This window comes from Nomascus leucogenys, chromosome 9, assembly GCF_006542625.1.
Source record: "Nomascus leucogenys isolate Asia chromosome 9, Asia_NLE_v1, whole genome shotgun sequence".
Taxonomy (NCBI): domain Eukaryota; kingdom Metazoa; phylum Chordata; class Mammalia; order Primates; family Hylobatidae; genus Nomascus; species Nomascus leucogenys.
Genome location: NC_044389.1, coordinates 101,944,864 through 101,971,021, shown reverse-complemented (window position 1 = coordinate 101,971,021; position 26,158 = coordinate 101,944,864). Strand labels below are relative to the sequence as shown.

Below are 26,158 nucleotides of genomic sequence, written 5' to 3'. Positions count from 1 at the left end.
CTTTTAAGAAATGTATGGCATTACTTTGAAGATTAAGTTATTTCAGACCTTATAAGAACTTAGACTCAAAATCATTAGAGCATGAAGGCCACTGTCAACTTCAGGAGGTTTCTGTTAATATTCTGGTGTTAGGATTGCTTTCTCTCTTCCCTCCCCTTTCTCTCCCTTTCCTCCCTTTTCCTTCTTTTCCTTCCTTTAGTGTCTTTTATTATTCTGACCCCTTTGCAAAGGATGTAGATTTATTTATTTATTTTTGATATGGAGTTTCGCTCTCGTTGCCCAGGCTGGAGTGCAACGGCATGATCTCAGCTGACTGCAACCTCCGCCTCCCAGGTTCAAGCGATTCTCCTGCCTCAGCCTCCCAAGTAGCTGGGATTACGGGTGTCCACCACGACGCCTGGCTAATTTTTTGTATTTTTAGTAGAGACAGGCTTTCACCATGTTGGCCAGGCTGGTCTCGAACTCCTGACCTCAGTTGATCCATACGTCTTGGCCTCCCAAAGTGCTGGGATTACAGGCAAGAGCTATCATATAGATTTATTTTTTGAAAATCAAATCATTAAAAAGTCAGGAAACAACAGGTGCTGGAGAGGATGTGGAGAAATAGGAACGCTTTTACACTGTTGGTGGGACTGTAAACTAGTTCAACCATTGTGGAAGACAGTGTGGCGATTCCTCAAGGATCTAGAACTAGAAATACCATTTGACCCAGCAATCCCATTACTGGGTATATACCCAAAGGATTATAAATCATGCTGCTATAAAGACACATGCACACGTATATTTATTGTGGCACTATTCACAACAGCAAAGACTTGGAACCAACACAGATGTCCATCAGTGGTAGACTGGATTAAGAAAATGTGGCACATATACACCATGGAATACTATGCAGCCATAACAAAGGATGAGTTCATGTCCTTTGTAGGGACATGGATGAAGCTAGAAACCATCATTCTGAGCAAACTGTCATAAGGACAGAAAACCAAACACTGCATGTTCTTACTCATAGGTGGGAATTGAACAATGAGAACACTTGGACACAGGGTGGGGAACATCACATTCCGGGGCCTGTCGTGGGGTGGGGGGTGGGGGGAGGGATAGCATTAGGGGATATACCTAATGTAAACGACGAGTTAATGGGTGCAGCACACCAACATGGCACATGTATACATATGTAACAAACCTGCACGGTGTGCATGTGTACCCTAGAACTTAAAGTATAATAAAAAATAATAATAACAAAGTAAAAAGAAATTATAAAAATAAAAAAATTTTTAAAAAGAAAATCAAATCATATCAAATTTATTTTGCTCTGAGATGTAAAATTTGCTACTGCAATTCTGCTCTCCATTCTTAAAGAACTAAAAGTTGCTTAACTTTACTGTGCCTCTGAGACCATGGTGGGCCCTATATGAAGACCTTGGTGATATAAGACACCTGCTCCAGAAGCAGGGGGCAGGTGCTTGGCAGGGGCAGGGGTTATGGGCAGAGATCAGCCAGTCCATTAATTTTCAGGCTCTACAAGTATGAGGGCCACTGTGTAATTCCTCCAAATTTTGTAGAACCTGAGATAATAATTGTACTAATGATATCTGTGGATTGAGAAAATTTAATGTCTGAAGTTACTCCGAATTCACTCACCAATTTCAAAGAAACTTGAATTGTATTCATCACAGCAGCCTCTGCACACATTTGAAAAATCATAGAAAGCTTTATTTATTTATTTAGTGTGTAGACAAGAGGTTGCAAGCTGGTGGGCCATGGGCTTGATGTAGCCTACAGACATGGGTTTTTATCTTCATGTTTATTCAACAGTAGCATTATTATCCTTCAGGTATGGTAAAGGATCCTTTTTTTTTTTTTTTTTTTTTTTTGAGATAGAGTCTCCCTCTGTTGTCCAGGCTGGAGTGAGTGCAGTGGCACCATCTCAGCTCACTGCAACCTCCTCCTCCTGGGTTCAAGCGATTCTTCTGCCTCAGCCTCCCAAGTAGCTAGGATTACAGGCACCCTCCCCCACCCCTGGCTAATTTTTATATTTTTAGTAGAGACAGGGGTTTCACCATGTTGGCCAGGCTGGTTTCGAACTCCTGACCTCAGGTAATTCCCCCCACCTCAGCCTCCCAAAGTGCTGGGATTACAGGTGTGAGCCACAGCGCCTGGCCAATTATGGATAAATCCTTTTATCTTTTACCATACCTGAAGGATAACACTACCACTGAGCTTTCCTTTCTAAAAAGACACATGAGGTCCTGTATCTCCAATGTAGGAACTCTCCTCCTCTTCCGTTTCCCAGTGGAATCTAAAAGTATCATTTGAGATTGGAAATTCCAAGTTGTTGCCCCTCAGGTGATTGTACTGATTAGAAGAAGTCATTTTTAAATTAATTACTATAAATGAATAGAACTTCTTGAAGCTAAGGGCATCATTTTGTTTGCCTTATACGATGTTGGTCTCTTGTTTTTGCTGCCGTTGTTGTTGTTTACATTGGAGTCAGTTTCCAATATTTAAAAACCAGTGGACTTCTTAGGTAGAGGACCACTTCTTTTACAGTCTGAAGAACAGAAGCCTGGCAGGATGATGTGACTGCCGTGAGTCACACGGAGCTGGGGACTCCATCACTGCTCTCTGACTCCCTCCAGAGGATTCTGGCCCTCAGATTATAGCACTGTTCTAGAAAACTGTAGTACTTGTTTCTTCTCATTTCACCTTCCTCACCTTCTGCCTCTTCTTGGTGAACCCAGTTTCCAAGAGCCCCAGGTACCCAGCACCCTCCTAGTCTACCCTAAGGGTTGCCACACCTGCTCAGAGCCTTCTTCCCTCCAAGATGTTGCATTTCAACCTTTCGCCCCTCTTCCTTTCAACTCCTAGTCCTTCAGTGTGGCTGGTCATTAGACAGTACAAGCGCATTATCTCATTAAAGAATTTAATGAACTCCAAAGTCAATATTATAAAGGCATATTTAGTGTAAACTTAAATAATGTGAGCATGTTTCATCTTGAAAATATCTATAAGCTCCATCTAGATGAAATCCGATTCTCATTTGGCTTAATATGCATTAATATCACGGTGTTAAGAACACTTTGCATAGCTCTCCGAATGTGCAGAAATCAAATCACACTTCACCACCTTTGGGAGTAGTAGCAACCATTTCAAAGAAAGCTGTGATTAAGAAAAAGAAATTGTCTTTTAAAAATCCAACTTGGCTGGGCACGGTGGCTTACATCTATTACCCCAGCATTTCGGGAGGCTGAGGTGGGCAGATAACTTGAGCCCAGCCTGAGCAACAAAGGAAGACTCCGTATCTCCAAAAAAACAAAAAAAACACAAAGAAACAAAAAAAATTAGTCAGGTGTGGTGGTATGCAACTGTAGTCTCAGCTACTCAGGAAGCTGAGGCAGGAAGATTGCTTGAGCCTGGGAGGTCAAGGCTGCAGTAAGCCATGTACCACTGCACTCCAGCCTGGATAACAGCGTGAGACCCTGTCTCTCTGAAAAAAAAAAAAGAAGAAAAGAAAATCCAACTCAATGACAATTTAAGACAAACAAGCAATGTGATAAAAACAAATAACATTATGTAAAATTAGAAAGCAGATAGGACAAAGTAAGCAGAGGCCCAGTTTTAGAATTTGTTCTTACAAGTTGGTGGCTGGCAGACCCAGTTCTTTGGCTATGGTGAGGCCCATTAGGCCTGACAGTCCTAACCCACTATCAAAACTCCAAAAACACAGTTTGTCCTCCATAGGGGATCATAGAAAAACCATGGATGGTGCCTTTTTCCTTTGTTTATTTAGGATGGGGAGTGCCAGCTTGCATCTCAGATCTTGTAGCTCTAGAGGGCGCTTTATTTTCTACGCCTGCTGTTCCTGTGGTTCATGCACCGTTTTTCTCTTTCAGGTTCTATATAGAAAGCATTTCATACCTGAAGGATAATGCCACCATTGAGCTTTTCTTTCTGAACGCGAAGTCCTGCATCTACAAGGTAGGAACTCCCTCTCTCTCCGTTTCCCTCTGAAACCTGAAAGTATCATTTGAAGCTGGCAATTCCAAAGTGTTACCCCTTAGGCCATTTTATTGATTAGGATAAGTCATTTATAAATTAATTACTATAAATAAATGGAATGTTATGAAGCTAACAGCACCATTTAATAATGTGATTCCTGACCGGGCGCGGTGGCTCACGCCTGTAATCCCAACACTTTGGGAGGCCGAGGCGGGCGTATCACGAGGTCGAGAGATTGAGACTATCCTGGCCAACATGGTGAAACCCTGTCTCTACTAAAAATATAAAAATTAGGTGGGCATGGTGGCGCATGCCTGTAGTCCCAGCTACTTGGGAGGCTGAGGCAGGTGAATTGCTTGAACCTGGGAGGTGGAGGTTGCAGTGAGCCAAGATCGCACCACTGCACTCCAGCCTGGAGACGGGCGGAGACTCCATCTCAAAAAAAAAAAAAAAAAAAAAAAAAAAAGGAATAATAATAATGTGATTCCTTTGATCCATGGCTGTGTTTCTGGCTCTGTGGACGTGTTTCCTAACCTTATTTTAAAGGTCTCCTGATTTTAAAGGTTTCTTTGTCAACTGAGACAAAGGTGAAAAACCTCGACAAGTATGACAAATGCACTAGTCAACTTAGACAGGTCTTGCAGGTAGGAATGAGCTTCTTATAACCAATATATGTATATTTGACCATTTTTAGATGGTCTGGCAGCATCTTTCAAAGGGATGCTATTGTCGCTTTAAGTGAGACAGTTTCTTTTTTAAAAAATTGTAGTAAAATGCACACAAATTTACTATCTCAACCATTTTTGAAAATATTTTCATATTTCCATAGGTTTTTGGGGGACAGGTGGTATTTAGTTATGAGTAAGTTCTTTAGTGGTGATTTGTGAGACTTTGGTGCACCCATCACTTGAGCAGCATACACAGAACTTAGTTTGTAGTCTCAGCCATTTTTAAGTGTGCAGTTCAGTGGCATTAAGTACATTCACAGTGTTGTATAACCATCCCTACCGTCGTTCACCCAAGGACTCTTTTCATCTGCTAACTGAAACTCTAGACTCATTAAACAACTCCCCTTCCCCGCTTTCCTCAGCCCCTGGCAACCACTACTTTTTGTCTCTATGAATTTAACCACTCTAGTACTTCACATAAGTGGAATCATATAGTATTTGTCCTTTTGTGCCTGGCTTACTTTACCTAGCATAATGGCCTCAAGGTTCATCCATGTTGGCTGTGTGTGGTGGCTCATGCCTGTAATCCCAGCACTTTGGGAGGCCGAGGCAGGTGGATCACCTGAGGTCAGGAGTTTGAGAATAGCCTGGCCAACATGGCGGAACCCTGTCTCTATTAAAAATACAAAAATTAGCCAGATGTGGTGGTTCGTGCCTGTGATTCTAGGTATTTGGGAGGCTGAGGCAGGAGAATCTCTTGAACCTGGGAGGTGGAAGTTACAGTGAGCTGAGCGTACCACTGCACTCCAGCCTGGGCAATAGAGCAAAACTCTGTCTCAAAAAAAAAAAAAAAAAAATGTCATCCATGTTGTAGCATGTGCAGAATTTCCTTCCTTTTTTTTTTTTTTTTTTTTTTTTTTTAATTTTTAAGACAGGGTCTCTCTGTCGCCCAGGCTGGAGTTCAGTGGTGCGATCTTGGCTCACTGCAACCTCCACCTCCCGGGTTCAAGTGATCCTCCCACCTCACCCTCCTAAGTAGCTGGGACTACAGGTGTGTGCCACCACATCCAGCTAATTTTTGTATTTCTTTATAGAGACAGGGTTTTGGCATGTTGACCAGGCTGGTCTCGAACTTCTGGGCTCAGGTGATCTGCCTGCCTTGGCCTTCCAAAGTGCTAGGATTACAGATGTGGGCCACCATGCTTGGCTGCCTTCCTTTTTAAGGCTAAATAACATTTTATTGTATGTGTAGATCACCTTTTGTTGATCTATTCATCCATCAAAAGACACGGGTTATTTCCATCTTTTGCCTATCACGAATAATGCCGTTATGAACATGGATGTCTAAATATCTCCTTGAGACCCTTTTCCCAGTTATTTGGGGTATATACCTATAAGTGGTATTACCAGATCATAGGGTACTTCTATTTTTCATTTTTTGAGGAACCATCCCTACTGTTTTCCATAGCAGCTGCACCATTTTACATTTCTACCAACAGCGCCCAAGGGTTCCAGTTTCTCCACATCCTCTCCAACATTTGTTATTTTCTGTTTTGTTTTATTAAATTAATAACCATCCCAATGGGTGTGAGGTGTATCTCATTGTGGTTTGGATTTGCATTTCCCTGGTGACTAGCGATGTTGAGCATGTTTCCACATGTTATCGACCATTTGTGTATCTTCTTTAGAAAAAAAGTCTGTTCAAGAGATGATTCCTAATTGAGAGCAACAGCCCCTTGTCCTGTATCCAATTGTTCCATAAGCTTGTAGTGTCTCCTTTTGTGGGATAGCCCAAAATGCCTACACCCCTTTCCAGCACACGCCTCCTCCCTGGGAAGATGGACTTGCAGAATATCACTGAGGTTAGGAACTGAGACTAAAAGAACATTTTTATTTATTTATTTATTTATTTTTACACAGTCTCACTCTGTTGCCCAGGCTGGAGTACAGTGGCACAATCTCAGCTCACTGCAGCCTCTGCCTCCCAGGTTCAAGCGATTCTCCCGCCTCAGCCTCCTGAGTAAATGGGATTACAGGTGTGCAGCACCATGCCCGGCTAGTTTTTGTATTTTTAGTAGAGATGGGGTTTCGCCATGTTGCCCAGGCTGGTCTCAAACACCTGACCTCAAGTTGATCCATCCACCTTGGCCTCCCAAAGTGCTGGGATTACAGGTGTCAGCCACCTTGCCCGGCCCTAAAAGAACATTTTAAAAAAGAAACACCCACTCCACTGGCTACCCCCGGCATGCACATAATGAATGCAATGAATGTCTCATGAATGCAACCTCCATCACACCCCCTTAGGGCTGCTCATTAACAGTAATAGACAAGAACGGTTCATTCCTACAAAGTTTACATGATGTGTAGTCTTGTTGCTGAGTGCTTTATGCGAATTGTTTAACTGAGTCTTCACAATGCCCTTTGAGATAGACACTGCTTTTTTTTTTGAGAGTGAATTTTGCATACGTTTATTGATGGTAATTAATTTGGAGGCCAAAATGCATTCTACCTTGAAATAAATCAAATAATACTAAACCTAGGATTTCCCCTTACTCTAAAAATTTAATTAACAAGAAGCAGAAGAGTTTGAGGTATACACCAGCTGACTAATGTAGGGCCACAGAAAGCAAATTAACAGATGTTTTTCTGAATTCACAGCTTAAGTTCTGCCTCTTATACCTGGGTAAAATGTCAGGGACTCGTCTGAAGTCCTGAAGTGTGAGGATTAGTTAGAATAAAAATTCTACTAAGGAATTTAAGGGTAGTGCATTCAGTCAGGGCAAATTCCAGATGGACAAACCAGAGAATTTTCAAGTGAAGATTTGATGGGTTTAGCCATTCCTGTGATCTCAGTAAGGAATTTTCTCTTGGTTATCAGGACGCTGATGGAAGATTAAATAAGCCTTTTTTTTTTTTTTTCTTCGAAATGGAGTCTCACTCTGTCGCCCAGGCTAGAGTGTAATGGTGTAATCTCGGCTCACTGCAACCTCTGGGTTCAAGCAATTCTCCTGCCTCAGCCTCCTGAGTAGGTGGGATTACAGGCACCAGCCACCACACCTGGCTAATTTTTGTATTTTTAGTAGAGATGGGGGTTTCACCATGTTGGTCAAGCTGGTCTCGAACTCCTGACCTCATGATCCACCCACCTCGGCCTCCCAAAGGGGCTGAGATTACAGGCATGAGCCACTGCACCCAGCCAATTCTTTTTTTAAATAAATAAATAAATGTAAAGCCTAGAGTGCCCTGAATTTTCTAGAAAGTTTTTTATTATTATTATACTTTAAGTTCTTTGATACATGTGCAGAACATGCAGGTTTGTTACATAGGTATACATGTGCCATGATGGTTTGCTGCACCCATCAACCCGAGAGATAGATGCTGCTTTTTATCCCTGTTTTCTCAGGGATCACATACCTAATGAATGGCCAGGCTACAGTGCACCCTGGAGGGAGGCTCTCCTCGTACACTTGTCTGTGAGGTGTTCAATGGATGGATTCAAAGGAGTCTAGGGAGATACCGCTGCCTGGATTTTAAAATGTAATTAAACTCAGGCCCTAGGGATTGCAAAAACCCATTAAACCTTAACACACACACACACACACATACACACACACACACACACACACACACACGTTGGAATGGTATTATCAGCCATCACTTTCCTTCTGGAAGTACCTCAACACATTCACTGCACAGAATAGTTCCACCAAGTACAAATGTTCAGAATAATGGAGGGCCTGGTGATTATCAAATTCAGTTCTGTGAAAAGACCTCATTTTGGGACAGTCGCTGAGCCAGGACTTAAACTGGGCTCAAACCCAGCTCACTAAGAGGACGGCATTTTGGGGTTTTGCCGAATGGAGGGAAAAGATACCATAATGCAGTTCCAGGTACTTTCAGATTCTTTCCTCTAAGACCCCATTTTCTCATTATAAAGTGGAAATAATAATACTAAACTTACACACAGATTGTAAGAGTATCTGGTATTTTTTTTAAATGAATGTGAAAGCGCTTTGAAACCAAGTTCAGAAATGAAAGGTGAGCAGTCTCCACCAGGTGGCAGCCTTGGGCAGCAAAGTAAATGAATGGCAACGCTGAACCCGCGAAATCACTCTCGAGCAGGGCAAGTAAAAAATTGTCCCGGGCCCACGCCTGTAATCCCAGCACTTTGGGAGGCCGAGGCGGGTGGATCACGAGGTCAGGAGTTCGAGACCAGCCTGACCAACATGGTGAAACACCATCTCTACTAAAAATACAAAAGTTAGCCGGGCGTGGTGGCAGGCGCCTGTAATCCCAGCTACTCAGGAGGCTCAGTCAGGAGAATTGCTTGAGCGAACCCGGGAGGCTGAGGTTGCAGTGAGCCGAGATCATGTGTGCCATTGCACTCCAGCCTGGGTGCCAGAGCGAGACTCCTTATCAAAAAAAAAAAAAAGGAATTGACCCAAAGCCTACTTGGGCAGATGCTTGGGGAAAGGGAGAGGAATTGCGTTCAGTACTGTCTTGTTCCAAGTGCTGCTGAGCTGGCACTGAAGGCCTCTGAACATCATGCACGCCTAGGACTTTGCGATTCAGGGAAAATTAAAAAGAATAAATGTCAGAACTAAATACTACAGATGCCCTGAGTGGAGGTGACGACACCTTTGCAGCCAGCCACATTTAGGATCAAGGTCCCGACAGCATCAGGCCACATGCTAAATGTCACCCCAGAACCCAGCCCTCTCTTCTCAAAATCTTTCCTTGGGCTTGGGCACATAAATGACCACAAATGACCAAGGGACAGCTTCTTTCAAGTTGATATAGGAGACCAAGTCGCATCCCAAGGCCCCTTGTCTCCCTCCCGTGATCAAGAATAATATTTTCATTTGTTTTTTTTTTGTACAAATTGCCATTTAAATTTATTTTAAAGTTCTTTATATATACTATGATATTTGAGCCTCAGCATCTCTGTGTGAGATGGAGCGAGAATCGCTGGCTTTCCAGAGGAGGAAGTAGGTACAGAGAGGCTAAGTGACTCAGAAACAAAGGACTGGAGGATGGCTGGATAGCCTGTGTAACCTGTGTCAGTGTAAAGATCATGAAAGGCACTGCTGAGTGATTGAGAGTTCAGCTTTTGCTGTCGGGCAGACCCAGGTTCTTTTCCCAGTCCTACCCCTTGGTAAAAGGGATCAATGTGGGCACCTCCTGTAACGTGTCCAAGCTTCCCTTTCCTCTCTAATTGAGCAAGGATGTTATAAGGCTGTAACCACAACCTTCTTGGGAAGATGCAGTGAGATAAAGCCTGCAAAGTTCTTAGTCCCATGCCAGGCATGTGATTAGCTAGTTGGATTTAGGCCCGAGGTTTTTTCTCTTGGCTGTGATTCTCTTTGTGCCACCCACACGGGCCCCTGGCACTTTGGGGGCCTTGAAGAGCCCAGAGGGTGGTGTTAGACCCAGATAACCCATCCCGATGCTGATCCCGGATACCTGGGTTTACCCAGCGTGGGTTTAATATCTGCTCCCTCCCTGTCTCTTGGGGAATGGTTCCTACCGTATATTAAAATCTAAGTCATCAAGGTAAAATAAGCCGCTTATTTTTGCTTTTTCAAAGTTCAATTTCATTCACTTTTTAAAGTATTAATATTTGTTTGTATCAAAGTAGTATATGACATCATTTAAAAGTCAAATGGTTCCACAAGGCTTATTATGACAAACAGCCTTCTCCCCACAACTCCTGCTACTTGCAAAAGTTTTAGCTGTTTCTTCTAGTATTTGCCTCCATATAGCTAAATAATTGACACAGGGCATTATTCTTTGATTGATTCATTTTTAGATTGTTGAATTCCTGTTAAGATGGATGAAGATGGCCAGGCACAGTTGCTCACGCCTATAATACCAGCACTTTGGGAGGCTGAGGTGGGAGGATCACTTGATCTTAGGAGCTTGAGACCAGCCTGGGCAACATAGTGAGATCCCTTCTCTACAAAAAACACAAAAATTAGTCGAGTGTGGTGGCACATGCCTATAGTCCCAGCTTCTCTGGAGGGTAAGGTGGGAGGATTGCCTGAGCCCCAAAGGTGGAGGTTGCAGTGAGTCCAAGAGTCCAGATCACACTACTACACTCCAGCCTGGTGGACAGAGCGAGACTTTGTCTCAAAAAAAAAGAAAAAAAAAGGATGTAGATTTAGATTATAACCACCCACATTTTATTTCCTTTTATTTTCTCAATATGGTGATAGCACAATTCTGGCTTAAAGCCATAGTCATCAGCATGACATTATCGTGACTAATCTAAGTAGTATCCTGTGGTTGCAGCTCGTTTTTTAGACAACCCACTGTTTTACTCAAAGGGAATACTTGCCTTGCTTTCACTTATTTAGTTTCTACATACCCTTCACTTTTCTCCCAAAAGTTCCTACAGATTCCCAGATGTCTACCAATATTAATTTCCAGCTACATCGGATAGTTCTCGTTCCTCTTTGGTTTGATTTTGGTTGCTGTGGCAGCTGCTACTGCTGTTGTTGTTCCAGGACCTCCCTCTTAGACTCCTCCATCCTCCTGCTCCAGCCTGGACCTGGTCTCATGCAGAGTCTCAACCTGGGATGCCTCATCCTCATCAGGGTCTTTCCTTCTCCCTCACTCTGTAATGGATCCTCTCTTTCCTGGATCCGGAGTCTTCCTGTTTTTTGTTTTACACCATTGTTTCGCTGGAGAACATCCTGCAATCAATCCAGAGAAAGCACATATGGGAAGTAAAATGTTTGGATCCTGGCATATCTGAAAAAGTCTTTATTCTAGCTTCGTATCTAATGAATAGTTTGACTGGATATAGAAATACACACAAAAAAAAAATTCTCTCAGAATACCAAAGGTGTTGCTCCGGAAAAGCCCACCATCCTATCCATTGTATGTGACACCCCCTCGGGCCCCCCAACAATGGGATCCTTTGGGAACTCCTTTTTTCTCCTTCTGATCTAAAATTTCAGGATGGGTGCCCTGATGTGGGTCTTTGTAAATCCATTGTACCCCGTGTTCAATGGGCACTTTTAGTCTGGAGACGTGACTTGCATTCTTTTTTAGTTGTGAGGTTCTTTTTGGATTGTTGCTTTGACATCTTCTCCGCTCTGGCCTGTGTCCTCTCTTTCCAGAATTCCTGTTTATCAAATGCTGGGCAAGGTCTCCCGCTCTGATACCTTGTCTCTCCAGCTGTCTATCTCTGTCTTTTTATTCTACTTTATGGGAGGCTTTGTCAGTATTTATTTACTTTAATCTCTTCTCTGGACTTTTTAACCTTTGCCATTATGGTTTTTTTTTTTTAATTTCTAAGAGTTTCTTTATATTATCTGAGTTTTTAATATTATGCTATTATTGTTTCCAGGAACATACTATCCTCTCTTATCACTCTGATAATATTAGTTATCATTATTATTCTGTGTTTCCTTCCAGCTCTTTTTTTCTGGCTTATTTGTGTTGGTCTCTCTTTCCTGTACAAGGCTTCCTCAGTTGTCTGCTGGCCCGGGTCTGTTGCTTCACATTTAGAAACTAAGCGGATGCTCCATTTCAGGGTGGGATGGTTCCCCAGTGGGTGTCCCTGTGATGTGATCCTGTCGGAAGCTGGTTCTTTCCCTGGGGAACCCCGAATATCAGTGTCTTGGTATCTGGACGTCTTTCCTCTCTGGCTCTCCATTCTCTCCAGAGAAAACCCTTCCCTTCCTGCCTGGGACATGTCCTCCCACATCCAGGGATCAAGAGGGAACAGTCTTCACACTGGGCATAGAATTCCATGTAATTCCTGCACTTCCGGTCCACTTCATCCCTGCTTCCTGTTCTTCTTCAGAGAATGAACCTCTCATCTCTTTAATAGCAGAAAGGTGAGGAAAGGTGTTGGGCTTTGTTTTTCTATTTTTCCCAAATTGTGAACACTGCCTTCCTACCTTCCTCTCTCTTTCCCAGCAGGCAGGAGGCATGGCCACAGCGGACGCCCCTCTCACTTTCTCTTCCCTTCCGCCCCCCTACTTTATACAATAGAGCAGGAAAATGTAGTCATAGTCTATCCAAGTTGCAGAAAATTAAAATATGGATATGAGACAGCGGGGCTGTCCTTGTGTGCTTCAGGTGGAGCAGGAGGAAGGGTGGAGTAGGATTCCCGCATGGTCCAACGGTGTTTCTGATGTGCTTGAACTCACTAAGGAGACAGGTGGGTGATAGACAGGACATTGGCCAGGGTGTGGATACATCTCATTTAGAAATGTGAGTCCCGTCCTATGGGAAACTCCCACAGGAAGCCTGCCTGGAATGTTGCGCGTTCCCTGGAAAGAGACCGATGAGATGGCACAGCTCTCCCGCCAAGCCTTTTCCATCTGCTCCTCTCCCTCTTCCGGTGTGGCTTCCAACAGCCAAGTGAAGGTGCCCATCCATCAGCCCCTGCAGGAGGCAGCGGACTTGTCCCATGAGACGGAAGCGAGTCAGGGAATGAGGACCCTCAGCTCTTCCCGCACCTACTGGCTGCAGGATTGAATCCTGCCTATTCTGGGTTCTGCACTGACAGAAGAAAATGATCCACCACCAAAAATTAGTCATCACAGTGATGTCTGAAAGCTTTGCAAACATAGGCCATAAAATGACAAAGTCTGTTTAGTTTTTTATCAGAAAGATTTCCATAAATTATACATCTTACAGTTATAAGAGAAATCAAGATATCACCAGCTCCTGATCTTCACACGCAAACCTTCAGAGAGAAAAGAAAATTGGTGCTCACATTGAAAGACCTTTCCATGCAGTTCCTCAGAGAAGTACTTTGATAGTTCCTTGATTGAGGTTAGGTGGCGTGAGTGGCTGTCAGAATGACTGGATGCACCATCAGTATCATCCAAAAGGCCACCAAGGTGGCTAACTAGGAGAAAGGGCTGTATTGGCAGTACCAGTTTGCAAGCTGAGAAGAGAAAGTCTCCAGCGTGGACTGAAGGTGCTCTTTTTGAAGAGGGGAAGGGCAGGTTGGATTTTATGCCTTACGGTGTTCCTATTACATGGTAGAGTCATACACATTCAGCAGGTTCGGGGAAAAGTTATGCATAGTTACGAAGGAGTGTCGAGTGTGTGTGCCATAGGTAGACATATAGGTGACATACGTACCATGTTTACTTTGGGATGGGGTTTTTATTTTGGTTTTTTAAATTTTTAATTGTTGTGGGTACATAGTAGGTGTCTATATTTATGGGGTACATGAGATATTTTGATACAGGCATGTAACATGTAATAACCACATCAGGGCAAATGGAGTATCCACCCCCTCAAGCATTTATCCTTTGTGTTACAAACAATCTACTTCTACTCTTTTACTTATATTAAAATGTACAATTCAATCATTACTGACTACAGTTACCCTGTTGTGCTATCACATACTAGGTCTTATTCATTCTTTCCATTTTTTTGTACCCATTAACGATCCCCACCTCTCCCACCCTCACTACCCTTCCCAGCCTCTGGTAACCATCTTTCTATTCTCTGTCTCCATGAGTTCAATGGTTTTCATTTTTAGCTCCCACAAATAAGTGAGAAAATATGAACTTTGTCTTTCTGTGCCTGGCCTATTTCACTTAACGTCATGACCTCCCGTTCCTTCCTGGGGTGGCTTGTAGCGTTAAAATGAGGTGAAATTCGAGGCTCTTTACCTCACCAGGTGAACTACAGGACACAAAGACAGTTTGTGTGCAGCCTCTGCGAACTGCTGAAACTGGTGTAAAGTCTGCAGTAGTTCCTCAGAAGAGAATGTTTGTAAGGCTGGCACCCTGTCCAGTCAGAGTTGTAATGGTCTGGGTTGTAAACCAGCGTTAACAGCTCCTATTGATAGAGAGTTTAGCCACAGAAATTGAGAAATGTGCTAGGCCAGCTGGCCCTGAACCCTCGACCTGTAGGTAACTTAACCTTAGAGTCTGGTGTAGTTGATAAAGGGGCATCTATTCTGGTATCTAAGATCACATCAGGAATCTAATATTTCACCTGTATAAATTTGCCCTTGCCCAAAGGGATTGGCTATGAATTCCTTATTTGTTATTATATAATTATATAATAATATATTATTATATAATAATATATAATATATAATATAATATAATTATAGATTATATATTATTATATATTATAAAATATTTATATACTATAATTATAAAATATTTATATATTATAATTATAAAATATTTATATATTATATATTATATAATATTTATATATTATATATTATATATTTATATTATATAATATATTATATATATTATATAATATATATTATATAATATTTATATATTATATATAATTATATATTTTATAATTTTTATATATTATATATTATTATGTATAATATTTATATATTATAATATATTATATATAATATTTATATATTATATATGTTATATATTATATAATATTATATATATTATATAATATTATATTTATATATTATATATTATTATATTATATAATATTTATATATTATATATTATTATATTATATAATATATATTATATGTTATTATATATTATATAATATTTATATATTATATGTTATTATACATTATATAATATTATATATTATATATTATTATACATTATATAATATTATATATTATATAATATATAATAATATATAATATATAATATTATATAATATATAATATTATATATTATATATTATATAATATTATATATTATATAATAATATAATAATATTATATATTATTAAATATTATAAAATATTATAAAATATTATAAAATAATATAATAATATTATATATTATATAATATAATAATATTATATATTATATAATATTATATAATATATAAATATTATATATATTATATAATATATATATATTTTTTTTGCGGCAGAGTCTTGCTCAGTCACCCAGGCTGGAGTGCAGTGACGCGATCTCAGCTCACTGCAACCTCTGCCTCCTGGGTTCAAGCAATTCTTTTGCCTCAGCCTCCCAAGTAGCTGGGACTACTATGGGCATGTGACACCGTATGCAGCTAATTTGGTTTTTCTGTGTGTTTTGTTTCAAAGTGAAACAGGGTTTCACCAAGTTGCCCAGGCTGGTCTTGAACTCCAGGGCTCCAGTGATCCTCCTTCCTTGGCCTCCTAAATTGCTGAGATTACAGGTGTGAGCCACCGCACTCAGCTGGCAATGCACTCTTTAGGGACATTCATCACATTTCAATTATGCTTCATTTAAAAGCACTAACCTCCCCCAGCAGTGATAACCAAAGAAACAGGACTGTGGTTGCCATCTGGAGATGGGCTGAAATATGCATCTTTAGGCTGGAGGAGAAGTTGGTACCAGCATTTTTCTGGGTGGATTTTTAAGCTCATCTTCCATGACCTATCACTGTACTAGGCACATAGCCGATGCTCAGAAAATTATTTTCTAATTAGTTACTTTCTAAGAGAGCAAGGATTTGCGTATTTCCTGAGAAATCACTGAGTTTTGTTGCCTACACTGCACTGAGAACAAATCATGACATAAAGGAAAAGGCTTAAAATTTCTGCTTTATGGGTGTGCTTGGGAGGGTGCAGGTCTTGTCCAAATTGGTCTGGGAGCCTCTGCTAGCCAGGCATGGTGGCTCATACCTATAATCCCAGCACTTTGGGAGGCCAAGGCACTTGACTTGAGGCCAGCAGTTTGAGATCAGCCCGGGCAACATAGCAAGACCCCAACCCTACAAAAAAATGCATTTAATTAGCCAGGCATGGTGGCACGCACTTGTAGTCCCAACTACTTGGGAAGCTGAGATGGGAGGATCACTTGAGCCCACGAGTTTGAGGCTGAAGTGAGCTAGGATGACACTAGGGCATTGCAGCCTGGATGATAGAGACCTCATCTCTTAAAAAAAAAAAAAAAGTAGTTTAAGTAATCATCCTTGAGCCACATTTGCAATTTAGGTCTAAATGCTATTACTCTTGTTGATATTGAAATAAACAGTCTTTATTCAATATCTTCAACATGCTTTGCTAATGATCAGGTGACATCATCTCATCTGTAGGTGGGAGAACCAAGCCAAAGCCCAGAATCACATTCTACAGGACAACATAAATATCAGCCTCAGACTTACAGAGCTCTCATCCTTACATCTTAGTTTGATTGATGCAGGTTTAGAGCATGCCCTTGTAGGACAGAGGGGGTATGAGAGAAGGACAGACAGGTACCTTCTTTTTCAACTTTCAAGAAACAAACTTACATGGATCTGTCGTCTTGACTGTGCCCATGACCTCTAAAAGAATGATTCCAGGTCAGGTGCAGTAGCTCACAGCTGCAATCCCAACACTTTGGGAGGCCAAGGCAGGAGGATTACTTGAGCCCAGGAGTTCAAGACCAGCCTGAGAAACATAGTGAGACCCCCATCTTTACAAAACAGTTAAAATTAGCTAAGCACGGTGGTGTGTGCCTGTGGTCCCAGCTACCCAGGAGGCTGAGGCAGGAGGATCACTTGAGCCCAGGAGTTCAAGGCTGCAGTGAACTATGATGGTGCCACTGCACTCCATCCTGGGCAACAGAGCAAGACCCTGTCTTGACAAAAATAAATAAATAAAAGTAAAAAATTTTTAAAATAGAAGTTAATAAAAGAGCGATTCCTTGAGATCCTGACATGGGCTGTCTACGGTGGGGTGGACAGCATGAGAAATCCCAATGCGGCAGAATTAGGGTTGCGGCTGAGCATGACTGGCATTCACCTCTTGGATCATTAGACAAACATGAAGTGACTTGATGCTGAAAAACTGGCAGAGGACTACGAATGAGGAATTGTGCAAGATCGCATCAGTCTCATCCTGCACCACAGCCCCTGTTTGCCCTGGGGGCAAATTTGCGTAGTTATGATGAGTTGTGCAATGAGGCATAGAGCCACAAGAAGAGAGCAAGTTGGGCTAAATATGGGCATTGTGTCCCACTTTAATGATATATGGTGTATTAGTCCGAGGGACAGAACCGATAGGATATATATAGATATACAGAAAGAGACTTCTTATGAGGAGTTGGCTCACAAGATCGTGGGGGCTGAGAGATCCCACAGTCTGCTGTCTGCAAGCTGGAGACCCAGGAAAGCCAGTGGTGTCAGGCCACTGGCCGAGTCCAAAGACCTGAGAACCAGGGAGCCAGTGGTATAAGTCCCAGTCCAAGGACAAGAGAAGATGAAATGTGATGTCCCAGCTCAAAAAGCAAGGGACAAAAAGAAAGAAAGAAAAACGAAAAAAGGGGCAAGCTCCTCCATCCTCCATCTTTTGTTCTATTCAAGCCTTCCAGGTTTGGGTGATGTCCACCCATACTGGGGAGGGTGATCTATTGAGTCCACTGATTCAAATGCTGATCTCGTCCAGAAACACCCTCGTAGACACATCCAGAAACTGTTCAATCTGGGCAACTCGGGGCCGGACACAGTGGCTCATGCCTGTAATCCCAGCACTTTGGGAGGCCGAGGAGGGTGAATCACTTGAGCCCAGGAGTTCTAGACCACCCTGGGCAACATGGTGAAACCCCATCTCTACTGAAAATACAAGCTAGCCAGTTGTGGTGATGGGCGCCTGTAATCCCAGCTACTCAGGAAACTGAGGCACGAGAATCGCTCGAACCCAGGAGGCAGAGGTTGCAGTCAGGCGAGATGGTGTCACTGCACTCCAGCCTGGATGACAGAGCAAGACCCTGTCTCAAAAATAAATAATCTGGGTAATGCTTGGCCTGTGAAGTTGACACATAAAATACACCACAGACATGGTGACCAGTACACACACACACACACACACACACACACACACACACACACACTACCCATCTCTTTTAAAACAAAATCTTAGTAAAGAGTCCTATAAATGCTAAGATATACTAAAGAACAAAGGCAAAACTGTGGAGTTCAGATTTTCTATAGATACTCATCAGCAGAAATAAGTAATATAGACCTAATACTTGTAGTGTGTTTTATAGTTTCCAAGTCACTTCTCCATTTATGCCTCACCAAACCCAGTAAAATAATTGGAAAGGAAATTGTTATCCCCATTTTACTGATAAGGAAAATCAAACTCAAGGTCAGATGGTTCAGTCCACATCCCCAAGGCATTAGGGGGTTAAGACCAGAATATGGGACTTTCAGGGGACAGTAGAAATAATCTTAAGGAGAATGGCGTGTCACTATCATCTTTGGATATTTTGTGGGTAAGAATAAACGTGGTGATAACTGGTGAGAATTCGTTAGGAAAACCCTTGGTGGCTTTCCTAACCCTACAAGTGGTTCCAAGTGGACTTTGCAAAGATTGTCCTTGTCAAAATCTTCTCAACCTACTATGTGGTTGTCAATTACATTTTCTCATGGAATTATCTCATTCGTCTTACATGAGAGTTGGAATTCCTGCAATTCCGGACCATGGTGGGCTGCTTTTCATTAAGATTCTTGGTTAAATGTAAAGACCACCACCAAGTCCCTCTGAGCAAAGAGGCCCTCCGGCTCTCCGGACTCTTGGAGAACATCCGTAACACCTGCCATTTGGGGTTCCCACGGGGCCACTTGTTAGAAACACTTGGAGATCCTCAGATGGAAATCTTTCTGAGAATATTGTTAGCCCTGGTGTTGCTGATAAATGACCTCAGGCCTCTTCCTTCGGCAGTTCAGTCACCTGGGATAAAACAACACGGCGTGGGAGGAAGTGGGGCAGCCCTTCCCACCCCTACTCAGAGCACGTACGCGCACACACACACACATACCTGCAGACGGTCATGGTTTGTCTTTCCATACCATTTCTCAAAAGATCAAAGGAAGCAGCATGCATTATTCAGTAGTAAGGAAAGCAGATGCCTAAAGTACACACCCAGTGGCCACAGTCACCAAAGGAGCTTCCATTTCCTCCTGCCAGCATCGCCCTGGGCTTCTCTAGAGTCTCAAAGCAAAGTTATTCCATGCCCACCAGACAGCCCAAGATTCCCAGGCAAGATTCCAGCTCAGTCAACGACCCTGCAGAAACCCCTCCTCCAATGGCCGCAAGAGCACTGGGGGCTTCAGCACAGAGCTGTGGATTGCATAAGCACAGAGGAATGTTACACCTCGGCCCCTGCATAAGGCAGATGGAAGCCACCCTCAAGCTTCTGGGAAGTGTCTTCTGCTCCTCCTTCTATGATCCCATTTTGTCCTTAGTTAAGGGTAAAGCCCAGAATCCCAGGAAACAAATGGGATTTTTGCACACTCTGTGTGGTCTCCTCCAGTGTAGTTCCTCTGCTTGAGCAGAAACCCATGAAAGAAGCCACCTCTGGCCAGGCACAGAGGCTCACGCCTATAATCCCAGCACTTTGGGAAGCCAAGGTGGGTGGACACTTGAGGTCAGGAGTTTGAGAGCAGCCTGGCCAACATGGTGAAACCCTGCTTCCACTAAAAATAAAAAAATGGCCAGGCGTGGTGACGCACACCTGTAATCCTAGCTATTTGCGAGGCTGTGGCACAAGAATTGCTGGAACCCAGAAGGCAGAGGTTGCAGTGAGCCCAGGTTGCACCACTGCATTCCAGCCTGGGTGACACAGTGAGATCCTGTCTGAAAAAAAAAAAAAATGAAAAGCCACCTCTGGACCACTGGAGAAGTCAGATAAGGAAAAGGGAGGGTCATTTTCTTAACGTTACATGGGAGCACATTTCTGCTAGGAAGACCCCTGAAAACATCTAATAATTCCCCTGTGTGGAACTTGGCTTTCAGGGGTGTTTTGTTTTGTTTTTTGAGATGGAGTCTCACTCTGTCACCAGGCTGGAGTGCAGTGGTGCTATCTCGGCTCACTGCAACCTCTGCCTCCAGGGTTCAAGTGATTCTCCTGCCTCAGCCTCCTGAGTAGCTGGGATTACAGGCACGCACCACCATGCCCAGCTAATTTTTGTATTTTTAGTAGAGACGGGGTTTCACCATGTTGGCCAGGATGGTCTCAATCTCTTGACCTCATGATCTGCCCTCCTCGGCCTCCCAAAGTGCTGGGATTACAAGCTTAAACCACTGTGCCCGGCCAGCTTTCAGGTTTTGAAGTACCATGGGAAATTTTCAGAGTGAGCCGGAAGTCTAGAGCTGTGCTTCATCGCGATGGAATCTTAAGGATAAAGCCACCTGGAAGGATGAGGTGTATAAGGGGGAAACAGTATCATGAACAAGTGACATTGGGGAATTGGGCAAAGACTGTCAGGATGTCTTCCCACCACCTTAGATTGGTTCTTATCCACACCCTTTCAGTCTTTGTGTTGAGTCCTATGAGAACATCCGATGAAATGATCCTTAAATTCAATGCATGTTAAATAGGCGAGGTCAGAAATAATAATACAGCCCTTTCCATCAGATTTTGTAACCATGTGCAATGCCTGGGGCGCTTGATTCTTTAATCATTTTCCCTCCCACTGGCCACATTTCAACTCTTCCTGTTTTTGATCACTTCACTGGGAGATAGATGGTCAAGGTCAGACTTTTCACCCGAAAAGTCACCACAGTTAAAGGTGCCAGTTCTCACTTACCCCGAGAACAACTATGGTGAGAGAGAAGTTGAATCAATCAGGTTAGATATTTGGTGGTGCATTTTTGGTAGCCTTCCTGTGGATTACGTTACAGTTAATGTTCCCCAGTGATACTCTGCTGGAACCACGTAATGGGCTGTGTAAAATAGAATAAAAGACCTTCCTTCACTTTCCCCGCCTCCACGCAGGTATAGACGTTTTCATTTAGCAGATGAATCAAATAGCAAACTAAAAGCTATGTTCGCACTTAAAAGTGTTATTTTCTGATGGTTGGTTTTGAGTTGCGCATCAGATAAGCCTCTCAGCAGATGTTAAATATTAGCCCGCAGTCGACCATTGACTTTAACATAGGTGTAAATGTTTGACAGAAAAGCACATACAACAGTACACTAACAAGTGCACCCCAAGGCATTCAGGTGGGAATGGAAACCATCTATTGTGGAAACCCTGGACAGTGTTTCTGTGAAGCCATTTGTACACTGTTCAATGTTTTACATTCTGATGGGACCTGCTAATCCCAGAACTGCAATTCCAAACATTCTTCTGCATCCCAGCACCGACAGACTCTATCAATTCCAACCGCCATAAACTCTTTCAGCTGGTTGAACATAAGGAATTATTGTCCCCAATTCTTCCGTAGGCTCTCATGAGTTCTTTTAACCCGTACTTCTAAGGTGGTTCCGGGGCAAATATTAGTATCCAACTTGGAAATTCCCAGTCCCAAAGAGCCTGAATGATATCTCTCCTCTGAAAGATCCAGGTGTGCTTGAATGCATTGTTTTAAATTGCAGGAGCCAATTCTGGACCTCTCGAAAAATAATTACAAAATCCATGAATCAGCCGGGCGTGGTGGCTCATGCCTGTAATTCCAGTACTTTGGGAGGCCGAGGTGGGTGGATCACCTGAGGTCAGAAGTTCGAGACCAGCCTGGCCAACATGGTGAAACCCCGTCTCTACTAAAAATACAAAAAAAAATGAGCCAGGCATGGTGGCGGGCACCTGTAATCTCAGCTACTCAGGAGGCTGAGGCAGGAGAATTGCTGGAACCCGGGAGACGGAGGTTGCAGTGAGCCGAGATCGCACCATTGCACTCCAGCCTGGACGACAACAGTGAGACTCCGTCTCAAAAAAAAAAAAAAAAAAAAAAAAAAAAAAATCCTTGAATCAGAGTCTGGCTTGTAATGCAAGTGAATAGAAACTCTTGCTAAGCAAACTCAGATTATAAATATTGTTCTGAGAATACGTTGGCTGAAACTGAGTCTCTATTGATTTGAGTGGAAATGTAAGTCCTAAGGGAGGTCACACACTGGACAAGTAGTTGGGGGTCTGTTCCCGTGGTTTTGCAAAGTCCCTTAATGTTTTTGGGTTCCATTCTCAGTAAAAGCACAGGGTCAGGCTGGCTGGTCTCTAAATCTCTTTTACCTCTAGCTCTCTGTCATCCAGTCAGCCACTATGGGATCCCGTGATATTAGGGAAAGAAAAATAAAGATGGATATTTGTGCTTAAGCTTGACACCAGACACAGGATATCAATTAAATTGTGTATTATTCTGGCATGCTGATGAACTCCGGGCTTCTCTTTGTCTTTAACGTGTGAGCTGTGTATAATGAGAGAGTGTTGTGCAGTTAGAAGACTTAGAAGTTTATTAAGAAGGTAGGTCGGCCGGGCGCGGTGGCTCACGCTTGTAATCCCAGCACTTTGGGAGGCCCAGGCGGGTGGATCACGAGGTCAGGAGATCGAGACCACGGTGAAACCCCGTCTCTACTAAAAGTACAAAAAAATTAGCCAGGCGTGGTGGCAGGCACCTGTAGTCCCAGCTACTCGGAGAGGCTGAGGCAGGAGAATGGCGTGAACCCGGGAGGCGGAGGTTGCAGTGAGCCGAGATTGCGCCACTGCACTCCAGCCTGGGCGACACAGCGAGACTCTGTCTCAAAAAAAAAAAAAAAAAAAAAAAGAAGGTAGGTCATGTCCTCATGGTTAGTGAGTTTGTTGTTGTTGGGTTTTGTTTGTTTGTTTGTTCGTTTGTTTGAGGCAGGGTCTCTCTGTCACCAGGCTGGAGTGTAGTGGCATGATTACAGCTCACTGTAGCCTCAACCTCTGCAGGCTCAGGGGACCCTCCCACCTCAGCCTTCCAAGTAGCTGGGACTACAGGCGTGCACCACCACTCCAGGCTAATTCTTGTATTTGTAGTAGAGATGGGGTTTCACCATGTTGGTCAGGCTGGTCTCGAACTCCTGGGCTGAAGTGATCCATCCGCCTTGGCCTCCCGAAGTGCATGAGCTGTCATGCCCAGCTAGGTGTTTTTACCATACACACACACACACACACACACACACACACACACACACACAGAAATCTTTGGATGTGATAGATATGTTTATTACCTTGATTGTGGTAATGGTATCATGGGTGTATGCATCTGTCCAAACTCATCAAATTGTTTATATTAAACACATGCAGTTTTTTGAGGTGTTTTAGTTATACTTCAATAAAGCTGTTTTGGCAGGGTGCGGTGGCTCATGCCTGTAATCATCCCAACACTTTGGGAAGCCAAGGCAGGCAGGTCACCTGAGGCTAGGAATTCCAGACCAGCCTGGCCAACCTGGTACCCCGTCTGTACTAAATAAAAAAAAAATTATCCGGGTGTGGTGGTGCATGCCTGTAGTCCCAGCTACTCGGGAGGCTGAAGCAGGAGAATCACTTGTACTTGGGAGGAGGAGGTTGCAGCGAGCCAAGATCGCACCACTGCACTCCAGCTTGGGTGACACAGCGAGACTCTTGTCTCAGAAAAAGAAAAAAGCTGTTTTAAAAGATATGAACTATATACATTTTGAAATATGTATTTCAAAAATATAAATATAAAGAGAGAGAGAGAAAAGGAATTTTTTCAAAAACCAAGGAGAGGTTTAAGTGCTTTGAAGACCACGTCCCTAGATCACAATTAAGTATTTGGGGGAAGAACTAACAGGCAGAAACATTGTTAAACTCACACTGTGTAACGGTGCTGACCAATAGAACGTTCTACAATGCTAGAAATGTTCTGTATGTGAGCTGACAGCACGGCAGTCACTAGCGACACTGAACTATTGGGCACATGAAAGAAATGTGGCTAGTACCACCGAGGAACTATATCTTTACATTTTATTTGATTTTAAGGAGTCACAATCCCACTATAACATTCCTTTCAAAAAAAGCGTTTCAATAAAGCCTTTCTTTCAATAAAGTTCTGAAGTTTAGTTTTTAAAGAAATTGCATTTTGTTGTCAAGCATCGCTATTCCAGTGATTAATAATATTAACAAACAGGTTTGTAAAATGCCGGGGCCTAGTCTGCCTCTTAATTTCTCGAAAGATTTGAAGGTGAGGCCTTTGAGATAGTCGGGTAGGCCCAGGCCCTCTAGTCCATCCCAGCTAAGAGCAGTAAAAAGGATGTTGGGAGTGTTTAGGACTGAATAATTCAGGGCGTGGTCTCAGAGACTCAAGATATTCTATGAATATTGGAGATTCTGAGCAATTCCTCAGAAAAGGAGGCATTTTTTTTTTTTCTTTTTGAGCCAGGGTCTTGCCCCATTACCCAGGCTGGAGTGCAGTGGTACTATCACAGCTCACTACAACCTCAACCTCCCAGGCTAACCTCAGCCTCCCACCTCAGCCTCCAAAACAGCTGAGTCTACAGATGTGCACCACCCTGCCTGGCTAATTTTTTAATTATCTGTAGAGATGGCATCTCATTTTGTTGCCCAGGCTGGTCTCAAGCTCCTGGGCTCAAGTAATCCTCCCGAAGAAGAGCTGTCATTTAAAATAAAAGAAGGAAGTGCTGGTTAAATACCAAACTTGTCTTCCTTTGTTGCTTTTTCCTTTCAGGAGCTTATCGACGTTGACAGCGAAGTGGTGTTTGAATTAGCTTCCTATATTTTACAGGTAAGTTGTTTTTCTCCTCCTCTTTGTGTCCCACGGCCATACACAGAAGAAAGGAAATAAGACTTACCGGGCATAGCCAGTAGCTGTATCTACTATTTGTCGTCTTACCTTTTTTTAGCCACAAGCTGCATAGAGCTATTAGAGACACTGACGGAAACCATAGCAATAAACAGGGGCTTGTAGTATTTCAAAATATTAAGACAGCAAATCGTTGTAAAGCAAAGTTGTGTGTTTAACCTGAGCCTGGGAGAAACTGAGATTATTTACTGACCCCATTTTCTTTGGGTTTGGTACTTCCACCCTGGAGAAAGCCAAGTGAATAGCTAGAGTTAGTGGCCAAAAAATCATGTTCTGCCCCCTAGAAAGACAAGGTAAAGCCCCTTAGGTTATGCAAAAAAAAAAAAAAAAAAAAAAAAAAGGTGTTATAGAATATTAGCTTAATAGTGGCAAGATGAGTTAAAATGATATCATTTCTTTATTCCTTCAATAAGTATTTATTGAGCAACTACTATGTTCAAGGCATTATACTGGATTCACTAAAGTTTCCCTGGTCCCTACCTCCAGAGTCTTCAGTATAATTGGGAACTAGCATAAAATACAAACCAAAACAAAAAGCGACCCTAGAAATAGACAGTTCTGTCCAGATACATGTTCATATTTAGGATCTTTAAACTATAACATGTCAGACCCAGGCTTAGAGGTGGAGATGTGCATTTTGTCATTATGAATCACTTCCTTTGTGTATAACTTTCTAGAGTTTAATTTCATATCTCATATTCAAATGGCAAAGGTATGCATTCTGTTTGAATTGTATTCCTGCAGCAAATAGGATGCAGGAAGCTGAACTCATCTCATTCAGTAGAGAAATTCTCATGATTACAGAATGTACTTTAGAGTCTCTAACATTGGCTTAGTGTATTTTGCTGATGTTGAATTTTTTCTTCTACAGGAGGCAAAGGGAGATTTTTCTAGGTGAGTTTACAATTTTGTTGTTGTTGTTGTTTAAAATGTAAGCCCTTGCTTCTCTATTAAAAGAAACTGTTCAGGATGTCCTTTTTAGGTGGACAATTTATTCATGTTAT

General features: G+C 42.5%; 1 protein-coding gene across 3 annotated transcripts in view; it reads left to right on the top strand.

The window, feature by feature from the left end:
• Window positions 1-26,158, top strand: part of FRMD4A (FERM domain containing 4A) — a 688,034-nt gene that overhangs the window by 545,773 nt on the left and 116,103 nt on the right. For all 3 annotated transcript variants that reach the window (XM_030819299.1, XM_030819297.1, XM_030819298.1), the window contains 3 exons: window positions 3,897-3,981; window positions 25,020-25,076; window positions 26,026-26,048. In XM_030819299.1, coding sequence (XP_030675159.1) covers window positions 3,897-3,981; window positions 25,020-25,076; window positions 26,026-26,048 — 165 coding nt within the window. The remainder of the gene's footprint in view (window positions 1-3,896; window positions 3,982-25,019; window positions 25,077-26,025; window positions 26,049-26,158) is intronic.